The sequence below is a fragment of the Misgurnus anguillicaudatus genome, chromosome 13 (assembly GCF_027580225.2).
Source record: "Misgurnus anguillicaudatus chromosome 13, ASM2758022v2, whole genome shotgun sequence".
In the NCBI taxonomy this organism is placed as follows: Eukaryota; Metazoa; Chordata; class Actinopteri; order Cypriniformes; family Cobitidae; genus Misgurnus; species Misgurnus anguillicaudatus.
Genome location: NC_073349.2, coordinates 32,058,019 through 32,074,075, shown reverse-complemented (window position 1 = coordinate 32,074,075; position 16,057 = coordinate 32,058,019). Strand labels below are relative to the sequence as shown.

At 40.6% G+C, this 16,057-nt stretch overlaps 2 protein-coding genes across 3 annotated transcripts; one reads left to right on the top strand and one right to left on the bottom strand.

Moving 5' to 3' along the window:
* Positions 1 to 37: 37 nt before the first annotated feature.
* On the bottom strand, positions 38 to 12,753 carry ctc1 (CTS telomere maintenance complex component 1). The gene is made up of 23 exons (XM_073875646.1): positions 12,550 to 12,753; positions 11,643 to 11,806; positions 11,329 to 11,566; positions 11,022 to 11,242; positions 10,586 to 10,712; positions 9,945 to 10,406; positions 8,826 to 8,954; positions 8,396 to 8,619; positions 7,984 to 8,134; positions 7,260 to 7,599; positions 6,876 to 6,990; positions 5,628 to 6,030; positions 5,464 to 5,553; positions 5,239 to 5,355; positions 5,100 to 5,146; positions 4,661 to 4,767; positions 2,665 to 2,830; positions 2,513 to 2,587; positions 2,204 to 2,366; positions 2,025 to 2,083; positions 1,722 to 1,877; positions 1,472 to 1,587; positions 38 to 484 (listed from the first exon to the last, which is right to left on the bottom strand). The coding sequence occupies exons 1-23, from the start codon at positions 12,589 to 12,591 to the stop codon at positions 378 to 380; spliced, it is 3,819 nt and encodes a 1,272-aa protein (XP_073731747.1). The 5' UTR covers positions 12,592 to 12,753; the 3' UTR covers positions 38 to 377.
* A 708-nt stretch (positions 12,754 to 13,461) lies between these two features.
* Positions 13,462 to 15,761, top strand: hmgb2b (high mobility group box 2b). 2 transcript variants are annotated; one of them, XM_055189110.2, is made up of 5 exons: positions 13,462 to 13,616; positions 14,607 to 14,766; positions 14,858 to 15,009; positions 15,107 to 15,281; positions 15,368 to 15,761. In XM_055189110.2, the coding sequence occupies exons 2-5, from the start codon at positions 14,617 to 14,619 to the stop codon at positions 15,530 to 15,532; spliced, it is 642 nt and encodes a 213-aa protein (XP_055045085.1). In that variant the 5' UTR covers positions 13,462 to 13,616; positions 14,607 to 14,616; the 3' UTR covers positions 15,533 to 15,761. The 2 variants fall into 2 exon arrangements, with proteins under 2 accessions (XP_055045085.1, XP_055045086.1); XM_055189111.2 differs by having other exon boundaries at positions 13,600 to 13,688.
* The last annotated feature ends 296 nt before the right edge of the window (positions 15,762 to 16,057 follow it).

Sequence of the window (16,057 nt, the reverse complement as noted above, 5' to 3'; positions counted from 1 at the left end):
ACTTTAAAGAGAAGTGGAACCCGAATGAAACCTTAAATGAGAACAAATTTCACTTTATTTCAGTCTAAAAAATAAAAACAATTTAGAAAAATAGCTTTTCATAAAATTCGACTCACAATGATTCTTTTATCAGAAACAATTCAAACTATTTACATGTGCAAAAAACTCTCAGAAGCAGAAAATATCTTTCAATAGAAAATATCTTTCAATAGAATATACAAATCACTATTAAAAGATTTTTACACAAACAAGAGTCATGATCTACTTTATATTTGACACACATTACATCTATTTAATTTAGCATTTCACCTTTGAAGTATAGCACTGTGTGTGTATCATTAATTGTGTCTGTGTGTATCAGTGTGTGTCTGTGTGTATTAGTGTGTGTCTGTGTGTATCTGAAGGCAGTGTAGTTGAAGAGCTGGTGGGAATTTGCTGATAAATTCAGTGAGACCTCGACACACTTTCCTCAGCTGGGATTTTCCTGAAACACAAAACACACACAAAACACACACACAATAAAGGAGGAGGATGATGACTCAGGGTACATTAGCTATGTTTACATACACAAAATGTTGTCAATCTGACTGAATTTAATCTGATTGAAGGTTACGACAATACAGTTTACATGCACCCTTAACATTGCAATCTGATTAAAATGTTTGTTTAAATGTACATTACATATAATCTGAACCAAACATCTGCACACGCAAACAGCCAGGGTTGCCAGATTCACATTTCAAAACCAGCCCCAATGGACATTCAAAACTAGCCCAAAAGCATCACAATAACTATTCACAGCCCAAATACCAATAACTAATAAACAAAATCCTTTCATCTTTATCCCGCAGAAAACTCGCTGACACCGTTTTAAAGTAGCCCAAATCTGAACTAAAAGAAGCAGAGGACTTGGCAACGCAGCACACAGCATCTCCTATCGAGTTGATGCTTTATCTCAGGATAAATGTGCAAACTCAAAGTTAATTTGGGGAAAGTTGTTCTTAAGACGTTTTCAGATATATAGATTATATTTATGTAATGTTATGAAAGACATAAACGCTGCTGAATGTACAGCGTGTGACCCCATTACCTTAATAATGTGTGTTGCCATTGCCTTGCTGTTGCATGTTTCTCTGATGTGAATCGTGTGATATAAGAGATGAATAAAAAACTTCAATTCAAAAAAAGCACAATTCTTCAGCGCATATGCACAAGATATTTTTTGCATCTGATCGAGAAAATACTATGATGCACGCGTTTACATGCGTACTTTTCTCCTGATGATCGGATAACAGATCAGACTACACCAACATACGATCAAAATTTGCATCCGATCGACCTCAATCGTATTGATTAAAGTATTTACATGACGACTTTCCAATATGATTGAGCCATTAATACGATTACAAACAGATTATTTGGATGCGTGTAAATGTAGCTATAGTGTGTTGTTGTGTTGTGTGTTTTTTACCTGTTCTCTGTGCTCGCTGTCGGCAGGTGAGGTTGATTTGTCGACACACTGTGTTACTGGAGCACAAACAGCACAAATACTGAACGAGTGAATCCTCAGGATCTACATCACACATCTGCACACACACACACACACACACAACACACACACACACACAACACACAAACAAACAAACAAACAAACACATGCTGCATGAAGAGATGAAATGAATCTTTCTGCTGTTAATATTTCTACAGTTCAAACACTCATCATGTTGTGCCCGCGTGTGTACACCCTGACGTAACCTTTGACCCTGACGTGTCTCTGAAGCCCCTCCCACTGACCTGCATCCAACATCAGCAGCTCACAGATAGTGTCAGACGAAAACCAGACCTGAGCTTCACCTGAACCGTCCTCCACCACAACCCTGAACACACAAACACACAACGAAACAAGTTCTAATAGTCAAAATATAACCACTCAAAAACTGAAAACAGACAAACCACTCGAGTAATAAAAATAATTATTATTATTGATAACTGATGATGAATAAATGCTGATGTGTCAAACTCACTTAGCCTCAGCCTGAAACACAGCACTGACACAATCACACGATGATCTGCTACAGGAACCCTAGAAAGACAAAACACAAACAAAATACATCATAAACTCATTCACTAAAACAATCATCAATAGAGCAAACATGTCTATAAAACACACACGTGATGATGATGATGATGATGATGTCATTACCTGTCTGAAGATACTGCCACACAGAGAACACATCCACTGCAGTCTCAGAGACAACACACACACCACGTGACCTTTAACCTGACCCACAATGCACTGCTGTGTCCCACCTGATGCCCAATCACCGAGGAGCATCATGGGAGGAGGAGACTGTGACCCACCTGACCTACAGACACACAGCATTTATCATAAACACAGTTTTACTCTGGACATAAACGTGAGATCATTAAATGCTATAAATAATGTTTACAGTAAATCAATGATCAGATGCTTTTGTCCAGATGAATTTATCAGAAGAGCAGCAGATCTTACCCTGAACCGACTGACCCCAGACCAGTCACGCTCACACAACTGATGGGCAGAGAGCGGCAGTACACGTTACACGCTCTGAAAACACAAAGATTCATGAGTCACAGAAGAGTCATCATCAATGAAATGAATGAATCAAATCCTAACAGACTCACTTGGAGACTTTGCGCTGAAAGTCATTGAGTAGAAGCGACGCTCCCGGCAGAAGTCCAGGTGTGTACGGACAACAAGACAAATCCACATACACCTGAATCATCTGACCTGAAGCTTCAGGATCCTGAACCGTCAAACGGACCTTCAGACCCTCCTCCACGCTCGAGTCTGGATATATTAACACATTATTTAGGATATGATATTACCACATAAAAATGATAAACGTTTAATGAATGAATGTAAATCTGGAGAACTTCCACACATGGGCATCAAGGGGAAGTGGTAGGAGGAATATGTCACAACCTCAGACAAAACATTACATTACTTTCCCCCATATGGAATTATGATATGACCTGAATAAATAAATGATGGACAGTATTGTCCCGCCCCCTCCTAGGTGGAGTCACAAAACCAGGAAGTGGTGAGTATGCTACACAACGGGTGCATCACATTTCAGGGGTTGTGTCCTACGAATGCCGTATCTGAAGGTTAATGATGTCACCGGGCCGCAACGAAGGCTGTCTCATTTCAAAGGCTCCTTCACATGCAGCCTCCAAAGACAGATCCTTCACAGCCTTGTCTATCCCAAGATTCAATGCGCGCCTGTGACGTCTGGGTATTTTGAAATAAACATTCAGGACTGTAGTTAAATAAAAGTGTATATTTTGCATATAATGAAAGGTCCTTGTTACTGTTTTATTATTAGAAATATTTTTTTAGTGATGTGAATTAATATAATTTGCTGAAATATTGTTGCATTTTACCAACCTTAGAAATATACAAATGTTATATATAGTGTTGGGTAGTTTAATCTGCATCAATGTGTCATATTTTCTAAAATAAAATAATATCTAGTCTTCATATTTATTTTTTAAATCTGATAGGTCTCACAAATCGCCCTGAAACGCAGTTGAAACCGCAATTTTAAACTGCATTAAAACTGTTAAGCATTGGTGTCCATTAAAGGAATAGTCTACTCATTTTCAATATTAAACTATGTTATTACCTTAACTAAGAATTATTGATACATCCCTCTATCATCTGTGTGCGTGCACGTAAGCGCTGGAGCACGCTGCGACGCTACGATAGCATTTAGCTTAGCCCCATTCATTCAATGGTACCATTTAGAGATAAAGTTAGAAGTGACCAAACACATCAACGTTTTTCCTATTTAAGACGAGTAGTTATACGAGCAAGTTTGGTGGTACAAAATAAAACGTAGCGCTTTTCTAAGCGGATTTAAAAGAGGAACTATATTTTATGGCGTAATAGCACTTTTGGGAGTACTTTGACTCGGCGCAGTAACACCCTCCCTCTCCCATTATGAGAGTGAGAAGGGGAACGGACTTTTCAGGTGAGTTGAAGTACTCCCAAAAGTGCTATTACGCCATACAATATAGTTCCTCTTTTAAATCCACTTAGAAAAGCGCTACGTTTTATTTTGTACCACCAAACTTGCTCGTATAACTACTCGTCTTAAATAGGAAAAACGTTGATGTGTTTGGTCACTTCTAACTTTATCTCTGATTGGTACCATTGAATGAATGTAATGTTTTCTTTTGTCTTTGGAGTGTTAAAAGCTCTTTGTGAAATAGATCTGTAAAGTCACAAAGATTGAAGTCTCAAACCTAAAGAGATATTCTTTCTAAAAGTGAACACCTTTCTTAAACACGGCCCCACATATCTACCTCACTGTGTGGGAAGATTTGCATAAAACCACACAAATGTAAAGAAAGAAGGGGTAACTTTGATTCTCCCTGTGGTATTGTTGCCGCCGCCACCAACATGTTGTGCTTTGATAAGGGCCGTAACATAAACATCACACGTTTGAGTTATTCGGCCAATCATTAAACTTTTAAGAATAATAAAAAAGGATGCGTTTCACACAGGCGGGGCATAAAATGAGTAACAATAAATGTACGGCATGTGGAAATATTTTTGTACCCTATTCTGTTTTAAGTTTAAAATGTAAATGACATATATGAGACTGGACCACACCTTTAGACACAGTCACTGATTGGACACTGGGTTTTGTTCCTGTGTCTTCTTGTAATGTGATTCGCTGAGAAATAACGCCATAAAAAGAGACGATCTCAGGGGCGGAGCTGTAAAATCAAAATAAAACAATGTTAGTGTAATGTAGTCACTTTACTGTTCTTAGAGAGATAACAAAACCATCTTATATAATAGGCTTTATGCCCAGCTGCACTACTTCCTGAACTTCAGCCAGCTCCTTGTTTCCTGTCTGCCATTATTGGACAAACTGATTAATCCAGGTGTCCCTGACCTCAGTAGTCACAACAACAATAATCAGGCACACCTGGATTAATCAGTTTGTCCAATAATGACAGACAGGAAACAAGGAGCTGGCTGAAGTTCAGGAAGTAGTGCAGCTGGACATAAAGCCTATAAATACTAATAAAAGGTTGTTTTGTACCTGGAGTGCAGAACTTCAGATACCGTCATGACTGCAGGAACATCTGACTAATAACACAAAACACATCAATTTTCACAAACAATAAACATCTGTGTGTGTATGTATGTACACATGTTTGTGAGGGAGTTTGTGTGTGCACCTGTGTGTCTGTGAGTGTGTGTATTTTCCACTGGTTGTTTATTAGAAGGGCGGGGTTACTGAGCAGTTTGACTCCGCCTTTCACTGAAATGCTCTCGGCTTTCAACACACTCACATCCTGAGAAACAGAATGGGAAAAATGGTTTTAAAATCTCAAATCTGATTGGCCTATGTCACTTACAGGAAACAAAGGTGTGTCTTTGTGAAATGTGTGTGTGTGTGTTACCTTTGTGTTGAGTGCAATTAATCTGTAAAGAGATCCAGGATGCAGAATAGGGAACCAGCGAACACAAACATCTACGAAGTGCATTTCCATCTGTAACACAGATTATTACAGTAAAACATCAGCATTATCAGACCAGCATCAGATCACAGCTGGAAATATCTGACCTCTGTATTCTGTCCATCAGTCTCTCTTTCCTGCATCCTCCGGTTCTTTGGATCGATGTTCCAGCACTGAACGTCTCCCAGACTCGTGACTCTGGCCGTAAAACTGAGCTGAAGTCTGTGTGAGTGTGACCGTGTGTCAGATACTGAAGAGTTCCTGAACATCACACCCTGTTTAGACTGAAGTCTGAAGATCAGACTCACACACGAGGTCAGAGGTCGTTTCGATGACTGAGCATCATCATCATCATCATCTCTGCCTCTCTTAACAGCTTCTCTTCTGTTAGATATCTCTCCATCTTCTCGTCTGTGTGTCTGATCTCTCTTCTTTTCCATTAGACTGATGCTCATGGCAGCAGATGGACTGATTATGATCAGATCACCGACACAGAACTGAAGATAAACCCTGGAACACACAAACGCACACACACAGATAATCTAAGTGTTTGTCATGTTATTAAGGCTGAGAATATAAAATTGTGTTGTATTCTTCAATTGACCGGACGCCCAAAAACTGCCACAGGCCAATCGTAATTTAGGAACCGTAACTAGTCAGTGGAGGTCTGTCAAGCAGTCGACATGGTAAACATGCCGACATAAATTAAGAGGATTAAAGGCAAGACGGAGGAGGCTGACTGACATACTTATTTTGGCATTTTGTTAATGGACGGCCTAACGTTACCCCCGAGTACCCAAATCCAAGGCATAGATTACACCAATGACGTGTGAGCAGCAGCCTGGTGCGCTAAATATAAGTGGGAGAATGTTATCATTGCAAAGTGCTCAGACTGATGTCTTGTGTTTATTTCACATGACTTATGAATAAGCTGATTTATAATTATTAGATTATTTTCACAGATGTCACTGACCCTGCTGTGAATAAACAAAGCTGTTTTTTCTGTGTTTTCCATTTAAATGGTCAGCGTATAAGGAGGTTGCTGCTTGCGCTGGGACCTATAGCTTCAATTTTGAATAAATTATTTGTAATTGGTTGCATATTATGTCATGGATGTATCCCTCGAATGCATACTGAGGTCCCTTTTGTCTCGCTCTCTCAGATATTTCACCTGTTTGACAAAAATGACTAATTATCTCCTTGGGAATGTCTGACACCTGTGCATACAAACTGTGTTGAACTTGACAGGCGTAGCAACAGTAAGGAGGGCAGGGCTTAGCGAAGGGTCATATGTGATGTATGGCAGTCATTTAACCAGAGAGCATGTGTGTGTGTGTGTGTGTATTTGCGTTTACCTGCAGTGTTTGTGTGTGATGTAGCTCGGCTGGTCGAGGTGTTTCCAGGAGGGGAAATGTGTCTTCATGAATCTCTCCATTACTAAAGTACAGCGCCGCAAACACACTAGACAACCTAAACACACACACACACACACACACATACAAATGAAAGTCAATGTGATGAATGTATCTCTCTTCCCTGTCAGCTTTACCAGGGTAAAATCATTAATGCGAATAGACATTACTAATAAATTCATAGTTACAGGAAAGTAAAAAGTTATTCTTCACAATTAGAATATAAATCCAGAATTATCAAATTTTATAAAAAAAAAACCTTTCTGACATTAGACACGACACAAACAGCAGTGATGTGTGTGTGTGTGTGTGTGTGTGTGTGTTTACCCAGCCAGGCTGTGCTGATGTTAGTGGTTCTGGCTCCTGATTGGTCAGTCTCTACACACACACAGTTAAGTGTTTGTGTCTGATCTCTGAGCTGTAGTGTGCCGTGGACTGAGCTCAGCTCCAGAACTCCCACTAACAGAAGTGGTTGTGAATGAGCTTTAGTGAGAGAGACGGTGTCAGCGGACCACGCCAGCAATGCGTTCAGCTCTACACCTGTCATGTGAGTGGCCGCCGGTGGCAGAAGAGATGACAGAGAGAGAGACGCCCAGACCTCACTGCTCATCCAATCACAGAGCTGTCTCACTGACCACAACACCACAGACGGCCAGGACACATAATACTGACAGACAGACAGACAGACAGACAGACAGAGGATTACCAATAAACAACAGCCTGCATTAACAGGAAACACATTGTACATTGTGTTACAGTGTGTTACAGTACTTGTCTGTGCGTCACCATGGCTACAAGAAGTGTGTTTGTTACCGTGGTTACAGGACACTGGTGTGTGTGTGTTACTGTGGTTACAGGGTACTGGTGTGTGTTACAGTGGTAACATGGCAGTTGTGAGTGTGTGTATTACAATAATTTTGGGGTGTGTTACCATGGTTACAAGACACTTGCTAGTTTGTTGCTGTGGTTTCATGGTAATGTTGTGTGTTCCCGTGTTTACATGATACTGGTGTGTGTGTGTGTGTGTTGTCAGGGTACTGGTTTGCGTTACCGTGGTTACAGGGCACTGGTGTGCTTCCTGTAGCATCTCTCTGTAAATGTCTCTCTTTCTGTTTGTCTTTGGTTCAGTGTCACACACGCAGTCCAACAGTCGTCCAGCCACGACACACACACGCTCCTCTCTCACCCAGCGTGGACACAACCTGACAACACACACTTCATTGCTTTACTCTCAATGAATATAGGCTGATACTGCAGCGTATAAATTAAACTATATCATTGATAACACTTGTGATGGTGTTTTTCCACTCTTGGGTTTAAATGGAGTCATCATGTTTTGCTGCTATGCTAAGATTTATTAGATGATTATTAAATGATGAAGAAAGTTGTTTGAGTTTTTGAAGACATCAGATGAAGTAAATGATTGTCATGTGTGGGTGATATTGTGATGTGTTACTGCTGACCTCTCTTTGATGACGCCCTGACAATAGCAGAGCCAAAGATACTGCGACGCTCCCAGATTCTTCTCCAGCAGGTGGCGCTGCAGTGAACTTTGTGTGCCCGCTGTCTCAAACCCTGAACTCAGAGGACTGAAGGCGGTAACCTGCACACTGGAGCGCAAACACGCACACAGAACCACATCTGCTGCGAATGGGGACGGGCGATACAGGAAATGGATGTTGTGCAGCTGAAGAGAGAGAGAGAGAGAGAGAGAGAGAGCAGTGATGTTCAAAAACACACACAGTTGTCTTCTTTGGAGGTCACCTCGCTATTTTTTAAAGGTGCTGAAATACTTACTGGAAGATCTGAAGTGTGAGATCAAATCTAAAATGTCTGATCAGCAGAAATTAGCAAAATTATCCGAAAAGTTGATGCTAATGACATCACACTGACCTGAATCTCTGTCCCTGGTCTCAGGCCACCGCCACATTTCTGAACCGGCTGATAGGCCAGACAAAGACCCACCTTCCCATCAATCTCATAAAGCCCCGCCTCTGCATTCAAGACCTTTGTGACCAATCCCTGTTAATCAAACACAGTTCATTACAACAGTAACAGGGTCACAGCACAGGTCAAATGTCACATAGTGTTTACTACATTTACTAAGGTTTTGTTTGATTAAACCGGAAGAAGAGTTGCAAAGAGGCTGCATGAGGTGCCAATAATCTTCAGGGGTGTCCTTATCCGATTCAATTTGAGATTTGATTAAAAACTAAACTTGTATGACTATGCCGCATGTGAGACGCTGACTGGAAGTGATGTATTTCAGTGTATTTCCAATCAAAACACTGTGTGCCAGGTGAAAATAATGAATCCTTTTTTGCTTAACTTTATCAGTAACACTTGAATCCTTTCAAAACGATTGATTATTGGTAAGTAAATTAAATATATTCATAGATTAAAGGCTCTTGGGCTGGAATGAACTTCTCTCCTATGTTGACATGGATTTACAATTAAACTGAAATTTCACATTACGACTGCCACTAGGGGGCGAACACCGACAGTCGGGTCAGAATGTAGTGTACAATGGAAAGCTGGTTTAGTCTACATATCTTTAAAATATTAAAAAATAAAACATGAGGTGCAATTTAAGTCATTAGGAGAAGACTGACTATATGTTGTGAATACTTGAAATATAACAATTTATGAAAGTTAAAGATTTATAATCAAAAGAAGTTAAAGAGCTCAGCATTACAGTAAGTGCTGTGCTAAAACATGTGTTGATTATTTACACTTGCACATTTTGGTGCAATGTTCATTCTTTAACTATTAACATTTAGCTCGTGCAATGTTAAACTGGAATTGTTTTTAAAATATTAAAATATTAAATATGAGTTTTTATTAAAAGGCAAAATACTGGATAGAAGATGTGTGCATCTTTTTTTAATAAATGCATGTTTTTTAATATATGACCTTTAACAAAAAGTAACAAAACCAAAATAAATAAATTATATATATTAAGATTTAGCTAACGCAAAGACAAAAAACAGAGATACACAGAAAGTGTCTCACCTTGTAGCTGATGATAGTGGAGTGTTTGGTTCTAACTGGAGTGGCAGAGCATGATGCTGAGGTCACGTGTGTGTCTGGTGCGTGTGAAGTCACGTGTGTGTTGGGTGCGTGTGAGGTCACGTGTGTGTCAGGTGCGTGTGAGGTCACGTGTGCGTCGGGTGCATGTGAAGTCACGTGTGCGTCAGGTGTGTGTGAGGTCACGTGTGCGTCAGGTGCGTGTGAGGTCACGTGTGCGTCAGGTGAGTGCGAGTCTGTGTGTGTCTGTGAATCTGTGTCCATCAGATGAGTCTCTAGATCTTCTGTGTTCTCCTGCAGCTGCACATGTGGATGGAGGCGGGACTGAGCAGTGACTGACAGCACAGAATTCTCCGCCCACCCTCGCAGCGAACACACCCGCACTGCGGATATGCAAATATACTGTCCCACACAAACAGTCTGCCGCCAGTACTGATGTTTGACCTCCTAAGAGACAAACACAACATGTTCTAGGTTGATAGAAGCACTCGGGACCCAATTATAGTCCTTAAACATTGTAAAACGTCATATTTTCACACTGTGACCCATTTAAATAAAACACACACACACACACACACACACACACACACACACACACACACACACACACACACAATAACTCTCACTGTGATGAGCACAGGAACTGAAGAATCTTCTTCACTGAGAATGAGGCAGAAGAATCTTCTAGCAGAGATCAGCAGCAGAGGAGAGATGGCCCTCACCTGTCCACTGACACACACCTGAACATCACACCTGAGACCAGAGAGAGATCAATTCATCCAACAACATTCAAACTGTCCTTACTCTAAGTGTTGAAAACATGATTCAAGTAGACTCAGTGATTCACCACTAATACAAGCTTTAAACTTTTGTTATTAAATCCTCTGGAACACTGAGTGTTTGGCCTTTGAATCTCTTTATTATCCCCTGTAAATGTGTCTCCAGTATCCACACACACTAGACAATGAGAAACTGTTGTCTGCGATAAATGACAGGCTGAGATGCGTCAACAACATGCTTTTACAAACACACACGGATGAGAAACAGTGAGAAGAGTCAAACCTCTGCCCCAGAAGTTCAGCTGCTCTCTTCACACCCATAGCCTCAGTCAGGGATCCTCCAGGGTCAAAGGTCATAGGTTCAGGGGTCACGCAGACCGGAGGGTCAATCAGCTCCAAATAGCCCGCAGCTGTCCCTCCTCCTGCAGGTGCATTCTGGGGGATGTAGTTCCACGTGGGAAAGAACATCAACCTCCCCAGCCACAGAGGAGAGGACTTCAACATCTACATCAACACAAACTTCTGTTTATCCACTTAACACAAATGATCAAATAAAGTCTGAACCCCTAAAACACTTGGTGTTTATTCACCTCACATGGCACACTGCCTCCAGCGTCTCTCACCCACCAGACCCCATCGCTCGCCCCTGCGGCCGGCCCGTCACACAGGTACCCCATCAAAAGGATGTTGTCACGTGGCAGGGCTTTGTAATTGGGCAGCGCTCGCTCCGCCTTCCTGGCCTGTTCTCTGTAGTGGGCGGAGCTCCAGCTGAGGCTGCTGCAGCAGGCGGTGTGCTGCTCACGCGTCAACTCGGACAGCGACACAAACCTGACAGGAGATAAACACACGTTCTGTTCACAACCGTACTGTTCTGTGTAAAATAGCCCTAGAAAGACGTGCTGACCTATAGCTGACAGGTAGAGATGTGACCTCTGACCCCACGGCTCTCTGAACCTTCGACAGCACAGCGAGAGTCAGCTGCTCCACAGTCAAGCCCATCGATGAGCTGATGAGGGGATAAAGCTGCCGTCTCACACCTTCATATACATCAGACAACCAGCGCTGCTCCTGACACACAAAATAGGTAACGTTAGGTAGGTATAGATGGATGGACAGACAGAGAGAGATAGATGGATAGACAGACATATAGACAAACAGAGAGAGAGAGAGAGAGAGAGAGAGAGAGAGAGATGACTGTTAAATGAACAGTACAAATCTATATGGCAGATTAGTTAGCAACACTGTAAAAAAAAATCTGTAGAAATTACAACGTTATTGCAGCTGGGTTGCCGGTAAATCACCGCAGATTCAAATCCATGCTATACACTGGCAAGAGTTTGTTCAAAGTTGAATAAACCTCAAACATCAACAAGTCTCTATCCCTACAGAATAAAACTATACAATAACAGCCTCATGCAAAGCATTCTGGGAACCAGAAATCATCATCAAACTTTTTCTGTTTTTTGCTTCAGATTTTGTTTCCCAGAATGTTTTGCTCGATGCCGTTTTTCTAGTTTTATTCAGTAAAGACAAAGACTTGTAAATGTTTAATATTCATTTAACTTTGAACAAAATGTTGCCAGTAATAACATAAATTTAAATCTACTGTAAGTTACCGGCAACCCAGCTGCAATTTCTACGGTTTTTACAGTGTATATAATGTGTATAACGTTATAAAAGACAAATAGACACACACACACACGATAAGAGAATTAACACTACCAGTAAGTATGACTGTATAAACACTGCATTATAGATGTGTGTATATGTATAAAATATGACCCTAGCAGACAGATGATAAACTGTTGTACCGATCTCGTGCGCTCTTTGAAGTGCTCTAAAAACTCCTCCATGTCTGTTTTTCATAAACACCTTACACGATTCGCTCTGAGTGACATATAAATAAACACTGATGTTTATGTCAGATCATATAAATACAACACAGATAAACAAACGCGCGCTGATAAACGCGCATCTTCTTCTCTGGGCGTGTGTGACGTCACTGACGCCCATCTTGTGCGTTATGTCGCCACCACATGGAGCGGATGACAAATTACACATAGGCCTGCTCCATGGCCTGCTCAAGCATACGTATTCAAGATTCAAAAAGCTCTTTGTTGCTGTTGTCGGGGTCAAAAAGGAAACTGACGAATACATATGCAAGACGAACAGAAAACACAGTAAAGTACGAAATATAAGATTAAAATAACAAATAAACAAGTAAAAAAACAAAAGTGTGGTTCAATAATTTACATAAGACATCATACATAAGAAACCATCATATAATATCACATGGAATTTATAAATAATAAAATGAAAAGGAAGAAATAAAAGGAGGGAGGGAATGAAAAAGGTTTACAAGCATATTAAAGTAGAATATTAAATATGTCACAAATTGTGTCCAAGTATAAATACAGTTTTTGTATGAAGACATTAAAGTGGGGTTGTACATTTACATTTATGGATATAAAACTTTCCGATGAATAAAAGAAGATTTAAACAAAGGCTTGCATTGATTAAATTCTTGTCATTAACATAAAATCCAAAAAGAATGTTTCTATGAGTAAACAAAAAATAGAAGAATATTTTGGACTATTAATAATTCAACATGACTGCTTGTATTGTATAAAGTTGTTTAGTTTACTAACATTCGAACAGGCTCGGGTTTTCAATGCACCAATCAGTGTCGCGGAGTCCTCCAGCTACGCCTGCCAATTGGACGTCTTTCTCTGCAACGCAAAGCAACATTGACCAATCAGCTGCCGAGGAGGACAGACCGTTCTGTTGTGAGCACTGCGCACGCTCAGTAGAGGTCACGTGAGTGACGTAGGACACAAGAGAGACGCTCACGTAGGTTGACGGAGATAAAGAGCAGCAGGTCTGTACAACTTTAAATATCTCAGATTTATAAATCATTTCAGTCGTGAGTTCGATCACATCGCCGTGTACGGTAATATCATGTCGTATATTTGATGTTTATGTGAGGCTGCGGCCGTTAGTTTGAGCTTGTTAACGCTTTGTGAGAGTCGTCGCGTGTTTGTGTATCGTGCAGTACCGGAGCGCGCGCATTTAAACGGTTTAACGGGGATTCGGTGTAGTAGCGGGAGTGTTTGTGATCTGTTTTATCGCGTTTGTTGAGTTAGTTTGTGGCGTTTGTGGAAAATCTGGTATGTCGGGATCGAATGGGATGGGGGAGGGGAAAGATTAGGCGGGAAGAGGAAAGGCCGGGATCTTTGTTCAAAGAAAACCGCCAAACAAACACAACAGCGATTTATTCACGTTTATCGGTGCTATTACGAATTATTTACTACTTATTGCTTTCTCTTTTGTTTTGTAAACATTAATTAACATTTAGTGTCTAGTCATACTGTATTTTCACGGGTCATGGAATTTCTGGAATATTATTGAATGTTTAAAGGTCCCTTCCAGACATTAAAAGTCAGGGAATTGTTTATTAAATTATGGAATATCAGAGACTTTTGTTTGTTTGCTGTGAATTTTAGTTTCCATTTATCACTATGTAATCTAGTTGTTAACTTGTGACGTAAGGAATACAATTTCTGGGTCCAAACCTCAGCTGACTACAATTTAAACAGCTGTTTATTCATTTCACGCACTTAAGCTAAATGTTTATAAACGTTATCCAAAGTTACAGCATCCTGGACATGTGTCAGGAAATTCAGATTTTTAGTCTGGGAATTTGGAACCCTGATACTCAACATCTCATTCTGCACTTCTGTTGTGTCTTATAGTTATTTATTTATCGATTTATGTGTTAATAAACTAAAGTACTTGCTTCTGTTCTTGTTTTTACTACTGTAACACTTTGATTTCCAGCAGATCAGTAAAGTCTTGTTGTTGTTGTTAGTTGAGCAACCATGGTGAAAGGAGACGCGAATAAACCCAAGGGCAAGACGTCTGCGTACGCATACTTCGTGCAGACGTGCCGTGACGAGCACAAGCGCAAGACTCCCGACGTGCCCGTCAACTTCTCCGAGTTCTCCAAGAAATGCTCCGAGAGATGGAAGGTGAGGGATCGAGTCTGGCTGGCGTCCACACGTGCACGCATATCAGCTGTGGTGTTTTATGTTCATTTGTGACGTTTTCTGTTGTTTGCAGTCACTGAGTGCATCGGATAAGGTCAAGTTTGAGGACATGGCGAAAACAGATAAAGTGCGTTTTGACAAGGAGATGAAGACTTATGTGCCACCCAAAGGCGTTGGCAAGAAGGGCAGACAAAAGAAAGACCCCAATGCTCCTAAACGACCCCCGTAAGTTAAAACGCATGCCACTCTCTTATTTATACGTGTTAGAAGTGTTTCTTCCTTTAAGATGTATTTAGTAATGCAAATGTTTTTCTTTCTGTAGATCTGCATTTTTCGTGTTCTGCTCTGAGCAACGACCGACAATAAAGAGCGAGTATCCCGGTCTGTCCATCGGAGAGACCGCAAAGAAATTGGGCGAGTTGTGGTCCAAACAGGGCACCAAAGAACGTGCACCCTATGAGCAGAAGGCCATGAAACTGCGTGAGAAATATGAGAAGGTGAGGGGTTATGGTCAGTCACCTGTGTTGGGTGGACATTAATGTGTGCGTTGCTTTGTTTATAACCGGATGGGTTGCGTTCACAGGATGTCGCGGCGTACCGTGCTGGGGGTGCAGCTTCAAAGAGGGGACCTGGTCGACCCACCGGTTCTACTAAAAAAGCCCACGATGATGATGACGATGATGATGAGGAAGAAGAGGATGACGAGGAAGAGGAGGAGGATGACGATGATGATGATGACGATGAATAGAGTGTTTGTGTGTGTAATGCATCATCACTGATGGGGGGTTAGGGGTTCATGTTCTCTTATGAATTTTTCATGTACATGTTTTTACTTAAAAACAGCTCCAACAATAATGAAAGTGTAATGTGGTTTTTTTTTTAGATTTACTTTTTATTTTTGTACACTTCTAACAGTTGGTCCAACGTTGTGTAGAAATGCATTTTTTATAATAAATTTCAATGATTTTGAAACCAAATGTCTGATTCCATATTTTCAGAAGGGTTGATAAGATATCTGAAAATGTCTTTATACATTTAAAAGTTTCTTAAACCAGTACCCGTTCTTGTCTTAGGACAACTTTAATTACTCTGCAGACAGGAAATTTTGCAGTTGTTCCAGATGTGAGTTTTACACAGCTATTTCCTCCAAAATACAGTGTTTTTACTGCATCAATAAAAAGGATTAGAGTTAAAGAAACATAATATATTGAAAATGAAATTATGACTAACCTTATCAAATGCTTTTTGGAAATCTAAAAACATAATCAAAGAC

Bases quoted from the DNA above. Each gene is read 5' to 3' on its own strand.
- hmgb2b (XM_055189110.2), top strand. From the start codon at position 14,617: ATGGTGAAAGGAGACGCGAATAAACCCAAGGGCAAGACGTCTGCGTAC. The intron at 14,767-14,857 runs GTGAGGGATCGA...TGTTGTTTGCAG, and splicing joins AATGCTCCGAGAGATGGAAG to TCACTGAGTGCATCGGATAA. The intron at 15,010-15,106 runs GTAAGTTAAAAC...TTCTTTCTGTAG, and splicing joins AATGCTCCTAAACGACCCCC to ATCTGCATTTTTCGTGTTCT.
- ctc1 (XM_073875646.1), bottom strand. From the start codon at position 12,591: ATGGAGGAGTTTTTAGAGCACTTCAAAGAGCGCACGAGATCG. The intron at 5,147-5,238 runs GTGCACACACAA...TTGTGTTATTAG, and splicing joins ACACACTCACAGACACACAG to TCAGATGTTCCTGCAGTCAT. The intron at 2,084-2,203 runs GTAATGACATCA...TTGTCTTTCTAG, and splicing joins GTGGCAGTATCTTCAGACAG to GGTTCCTGTAGCAGATCATC.